Below are 6,218 nucleotides of genomic sequence, written 5' to 3' on the forward strand. Positions count from 1 at the left end.
CTGTGAAGGACAAGGAATAAGGTGTTCTTATTTGGCAGAGAAACAGGAACTTTCTGTACTTCCTTAATAATTAGAAATAATGAAGGTAGGAATGAAAGCAATTTTGGGTTAGCATATACTGACATGTTTGAATCTGTGAATGAATTTTATCTTCTGTCTACTCAGTGCTCTGCTGAGAGTGGTTTAGACTGTGAAAGCAGGAATTAGTCATGGAGAGAAATCCCTGAGCAAGTGAAATGTGAGGACAATGACAGAACAGTGTGTGTGGGGAGGTCCTGTAAAAATGAACTGAAGAAGCTTTGGAGTGATGGTGACAAGAGGCAGGAGTGTTGAACCCTGAGTTCTGTGGTGTCTGTGTTGTGTGTATTGGTGGAAAAGCTCAGTCTTGCTGCACTGAGATCATGCCAGAAGCCTGGAAGGACAGTCCTGTTCCCTCAGACAAAGAACTCAGCACCTAAAATGGGCTTGGTTTTACTTGTTGGTCGAGGGTTGTTTGCTGAGGTTGCATCTTCACACGTTGTGCCCTGAGTGGTCTTGGTCATCACTTGTTCCTGACAAGTGTGGCACCAGCTGCTGCCTTGCAGATGTTGATGAGAAATGGACGTGACCAGGACATGGACATGGAGGTGCTACTCCCAGGGGCTGAGGCTGGTGCTGGTGGGTTGTCCTTGGCAGCTTCAGGACAACCTAAATTCTCCACATGGGGCAAGGCTGGGGGCTGCTTCCCAGCAGGTCCCTGCTGCTTCTTCCAGAGGCTCCTTTGGATTTCCCAGGGTGTTCTCCTGGTCTGGGAAGCAGTAGGAGGGGAAGGCTGGGAGCAGTGAGGAGTAAAATCTTACTTGGTGGTAAGACAGTTCAGTGCCTTGTCTGCTCTGAGAAGACCTCTCCCTGGGAGACCTGCAGCTCGCTGCTGGTGCCACTGGAGGGAAACCACAGCACAGGACATGAGCTTGGAGACCGGTGAGGCAGGGAGAGGAGGGCTTGGAGGTGGAAATCCTGCTGGGGGCTGTGAGATGCTGTCACATCCAGCCAGGCTGAAGGACGTACCTCAGAAGGTAGGAGTGATTTGCTGGGTCAAATATTATTGCACCATTTCCCCACACACACACTAGAACAGTTTTCTAGCTGAGCTTTTTGCATCTTCTGGAGTTGCTCTGGTTTTGGAGACAGTTCCTACCTGGGAATACTCTGTTAGTGAGAGAGGGCAGAGGAATGATGTTAAAAAATATCCCTGTGCAACTCCCATTACCTGTTAGGAGAGTGTTTATGCTGCAGCTTCTCAGACATCCTGCCCTGGTGTCCCCTGCCCTGTGCTCACCCCTCTGCTCCTTCCCAGTCCCCAGAGCTGAGCCCCGTGCTGACCACACGTTCCATGGAGCAGGTTGCTCAAGGATCACTTCTCCCAAGGGACTGAGCACCCGTTTCCACTCCCCATTTTCCAAAGAACAGTTCAGAGGCCTCCGTGTCACTGGATCTTTCCTGATCTCAGTGTGGGCCTCCAAAATGTGTTTAGAGTCCTGCTTCCTCCCACCCTGCCCAGCAGTGAAGCTGCTTCCAATGAAGCCTTGAAAGGGAGGGTCTCCAGGAGCCAGCTGTCAGGATGTGCTGCAGATGGTCAGCTAGTTGGATTTACAAGAAGACAGAGCACATTATTTGTCAAGACCAGAAAGTGAAAACAAGAATTATTTTAGCAAAAAAAAAAAATAAAAATCTCAATTGTTTTAAGCATTTAGAGGAATTGATCCACGGGGAGTGCTCAGGGAGAGGAAAGCCTCTCATGGGCACTCCCTGCTGATTTTGGGAAGCAAATGACACATGAGTTACATTAAGGAAGTAGATATTAGTCTCCTTTTATTGCCCCTGCCTTGCAGTGTTATGACTGTACCTGAAATGCTGTCTCCAGCTTTAGTGGTGTGTCATTGAAGAACTTTTCCTGCCATCCTTCCCAAATAAAGCTGGAAGAATTTAGGAGACACACCAAAAATAACAAAGCAACTGTTGCATCAGGAAAGAGATGAGCAGTGGCTCTGCTTGAAGAAGTGGCCACTGAGTGAGGAAATTTTTTGCATTTCAGATTTTTTCTCTAAAGATGAGTGAGAAACCTGATTTTCCAAGAGTGGTTCTGAGCAGCAGAAGCTTTCAAAACCCAAAGGCTTTAGGAAGCATGAGATGATGCCCTGCCTGAGGAACTGAGATCAGAGCCATGAGAACATGATGCTGAATTCCTTCTCTAAACTACCTCTGCAGGTCAGAGTCAATAATGAGTCAAACAGTCATTTTCCAGCACTCAGGCAGTGACCTCCCAAACCCATCCTGACTAAAAGAACAAAGGTTGGTTGAAGGTCCTTGTTCTACCAGACACTTATTTCCATAGATGAGGTTGCCTGGAGAAACCCTTTCTGTCCCACTGACCTTGTATTTCACTTTAGGAATATTAATCTGATAATTTCTTGTCATGGTTATGTTAACTGAAGGTAAGTACTACATGATGGGGTGGGAGGAGCTGCATGTGTGGGGTGTCCTGGTGGGTTGTGTCCTTCCCAGCTGTTATTGTGGCTGGGATATGGGACTGCCAGCAGGTGCCATCCAGGATGTGCCACTGGAGTTGGCTTCATGCATCTCATGGGTTCCTCCATCCACTGGCAGCACAGGGAGGGCTGGCAATGTGGTTTGGGGTTTTCTTTCAACCGAAGCAGAACATTGGGGGAGAGAGGGAGGAAAAGCTGTCCCTATTCAGTTTGAATAATCCCTTAGCAAACACTGCGGTGTGACTGCTCATCAAAAGTTTGCAGAAGGCTGGATGACCTAGTTTCTGTTGCAGCTTCTTGAAAAAGTTGAGGTATGTGAGCAAGAAGGCTGATACCAGGCTGGAGAACCCTGTGAAAGCCAGAGGTTCTTCCTGCCAGGAAAGGCAAGGCTGCCCCTTTTGTGCCCAGGCTGCCCTGGGACACACTGAACCTCAGGCTAAAGGGCTCTGGCTTTAATTCACACTAGGGGTGAGTTTCACCCCAAAGAAATACCCTCAAGAGGATTTGGCCCAGCCCCAGGAGAGTGCAGGGAGATCAGCTGATAGATTCAGTCACTGAGGTGATGCACAGAGGGAGCAAAGCTCCAGTAACCCTTGGCTCAGGGGTTGTGTCAAAATGTGTTCCCAGTCACCAGGGTTACTCTGGGAGGTGCTGTGACTGAGAAACACCAACAGCAGAGTTAAAACCTGTCCTGGATGACCTGTGAAGCTCAGCCCATCACTTGCTGGGGCAGAGGACAACATGCTGTGTGTGTGGTCTGGGCTGGACTCTTAATAAATGCCTGCTCAGAGTCTCAGCTGGAATGAAATGCTGCCTCCTCCTCTGGGGTTGCTGCAGGAGCAGGGGAGGCTGGTAGGGACAAGCTCTTAATTCTTCCCCAAGCACAAGCATCCCTGTGCCTGTTCCAGGTACAGCCCCCACTCCTTGGAGTGTCTGCATATAACCAGGGTGCTGAGGGTGAGAGATGAGGATGCAAGGAAGCCCAGATTTTGCAAAGGAGAAGGATTAATCCTCTCCAGGATCAGAGTCCAGCCCCACAGCTTGGTCAGGTGAGCAATAACTCAAGCTCCCTGTGGTGCTGGGTGTCCCAAGCATAGAATGGGGGACAGAACTTTGCAAACTCATTTTTTCCTGAAATCTATGAAATGTCTGATGTTTGATACTCAGACCTGCTCAGGGCCTGAGCTGCCCCATGGAGCAGAGGATGGGAATGGGAATGGGAGAGACTTAGACAAAAGCAAATTGTGGCAGCTGCCGGGAAAGCTGCTTTAGAGGATGTTGGGCTGGCTTGTAAAATCTGCCTGTATTCCTTGTGGACATGGAATTCCTTTCTTGTAGCTCCAATAATGGTGGGAAAATTTTCAGAGCCCCGGTGAGGGTCAGGGGAGGGCTGAGCAGATGACAGAGCCTGACCTGGGAGCAGCAAGGTTAGAAACAGCCATTCCATGGGAAAAGACTTGTGGGAGGATGTTTTGGACCCTCTGGTGTGTCCCCATGGTGATGGTTGGGCTGACTGAGTGTGTTTGTGGAGTGGCTGCTCTTTTCAGCCTGGGTTGCTATGGGCTTTGGTTCTGGACAAGCAAGGCTTTGCTGGCTGGTGGTTCTGATCCAGTTTCCTCTTGAGGGATGGTTTGGGTGGTGGGGCTCTACTGGTATTAAAACCCAGTGGTCTTTTCCAGTTTCCAGCCTGCTGCTCAGCATGGTGAGCTGGGGAGCACAGCCCTGCCTGAGGCTGGGGGGCCTGGGACCTGTGGGCTGTGCTGGGGTGGGAGAGGCCACCAGGAGCCATTGGGGTTGTGTGCTGAGCAGCCTTGTGGACATGGAATTCCTTTCTTGTAGCTCCAATAATGGTGGGAAAATTTTCAGAGCCCCGGTGAGGGTCAGGGGAGGGCTGAGCAGATGACAGAGCCTGACCTGGGAGCAGCAAGGTTAGAAACAGCCATTCCATGGGAAAAGACTTGTGGGAGGATGTTTTGGACCCTCTGGTGTGTCCCCATGGTGATGGTTGGGCTGACTGTGTTTGTGGAGTGGCTGCTCTTTTCAGCCTGGGTTGCTATGGGCTTTGGTTCTGGACAAGCAAGGCTTTGCTGGCTGGTGGTTCTGATCCAGTTTCCTCTTGAGGGATGGTTTGGGTGGTGGGGCTCTACTGGTATTAAAACCCAGTGGTCTTTTCCAGTTTCCAGCCTGCTGCTCAGCATGGTGAGCTGGGGAGCACAGCCCTGCCTGAGGCTGGGGGGCCTGGGACCTGTGGGCTGTGCTGGGGTGGGAGAGGCCACCAGGAGCCATTGGGTTTGTGTGCTGAGCAGCAGCCCAGCCTGCAGATGACTCCACCTGCTCTTGCCCTTCTCCCAGCTGGAGATGGCACAAGGTGACACGAACGGGTGTGGGACAAGCCCTGCCAGGTGCCCCCCCCAGTGGGCATCAGGATGTGGTGTCTCTGTAGGTGTGTTTCCTTCCCTTCCATTGACTGGAAAGTTTTAAAACAAGAACAAAGCCAAAGTCTTCTCTCAGCCAGCAGTTTGGGATGGGTGGCAGCTCTTCCCTCCCTCCGTGCCGTGCGGGCTGTTCCCGCCGGGAGAGCGTCTGGGAGGGAGCACAGAGGCAGGCACAGAGGACGCTGAGCTCCTCTGCTGCTGCACCAAAGAGTAGGTCAGTGCCTTCTTGCCACGTGAAGCACTTTTTAGAGCTGCCCTTGGCTTTTCTTGCCTTCAGAGGGAATCCGGGAAGACAAAGTGCAGGAGCCCGGTGTGCGGAGCGGGAACGCGCTGCCGGTGGCTCCGCAGAGCCGGGGACCCCTCGGGGACCCCCCAAGTCCCACCGGAACCCTCTGGGGTCCGGGAGCTACAGCAAAGTGTCACCTGCAGGACACTGGAGTTCCGAGCTCCTCAGCTGCTGGATGTCGTTATCCCGCAACAGGTAACTCTGGTTTCCTGGGGTGACTGAAGCGAGGAGGTGTCATCCTCGGGGCTGCCGAGAGGAGACAAACTCTGAGCCAGATCCCAGGCTGCGTTGCTGAACCCAGACGGGGCTTTAGCAGGGTCAGTGCCCCCCGGTGTGAGCCAGGAGGGGGTCTCACCCCGCAGCCCCCGGGGCAGAGCAGGGGGGGCTGCTCTTGCAAGACCTGGCCCGTCCGGCCTGTGTCTGGGGACAAGCTGTGCCCCCACCAGCGGGGCACCAGTGCTGTTACTGGGAAGTTATGTAGCGTTTACGGCCAGCGAACCGAGCGTGCGAGGGGGAATTTCCCTGCCTTTCCCCAGACAAATAAAAATCCTCACCGCCTCCCTGTCAAACTCGCGCCTGTGCAAATCCCACCTGCCTCCCCGCAGGTAAATCTGCTCTCTAGCCCCGACAGCTCCGGTTCTTCTCTGCCGGAGCAGAACCGGGAGCGACGGCAGCGCCCGGGCGGCAGCAGCGCCGGCCGCGGGGATGCTCGGGCAGCTTCGTGGGGGGCCAGGAAAGGGATGGGGGGGCTTGCGCAAGAGGGGTCTTTCCCGAAGGCTTTGAGCTGTACAGATGCTGCCCGGGTGAGGGGACTGGAGCGGCGGGGCGGGCGCGGTGAGGGCCGAGGGGTGCGGGGCGGGAGCGCTGCCGGGGAGGGGATGGGATGGATGGGGTGGGGGGAGGGATGGGATGGGGGCAGGGCAGCCTGTCCTGGGATGGGAGGGGGCCTGGGGTGCTGGTCACCCACCT

At 53.6% G+C, this 6,218-nt stretch overlaps 1 protein-coding gene across 1 annotated transcript in view; it reads left to right on the forward strand.

Moving 5' to 3' along the window:
- The first annotated feature begins 597 nt into the window (after nt 1-597).
- TNFRSF6B (tumor necrosis factor receptor superfamily, member 6b, decoy) overlaps nt 598-6,218 on the forward strand; it is a 10,804-nt gene continuing 5,183 nt past the window's right edge. Inside the window, exons 1-3 of the mRNA XM_009998710.1 lie at nt 598-657; nt 5,241-5,444; nt 5,855-6,052. Coding sequence (XP_009997012.1) covers nt 598-657; nt 5,241-5,444; nt 5,855-6,052 — 462 coding nt within the window. The remainder of the gene's footprint in view (nt 658-5,240; nt 5,445-5,854; nt 6,053-6,218) is intronic.

This window comes from Chaetura pelagica, unplaced genomic scaffold (assembly GCF_000747805.2).
Source record: "Chaetura pelagica isolate M959 unplaced genomic scaffold, ChaPel_1.0 scaffold275, whole genome shotgun sequence".
In the NCBI taxonomy this organism is placed as follows: Eukaryota; Metazoa; Chordata; class Aves; order Apodiformes; family Apodidae; genus Chaetura; species Chaetura pelagica.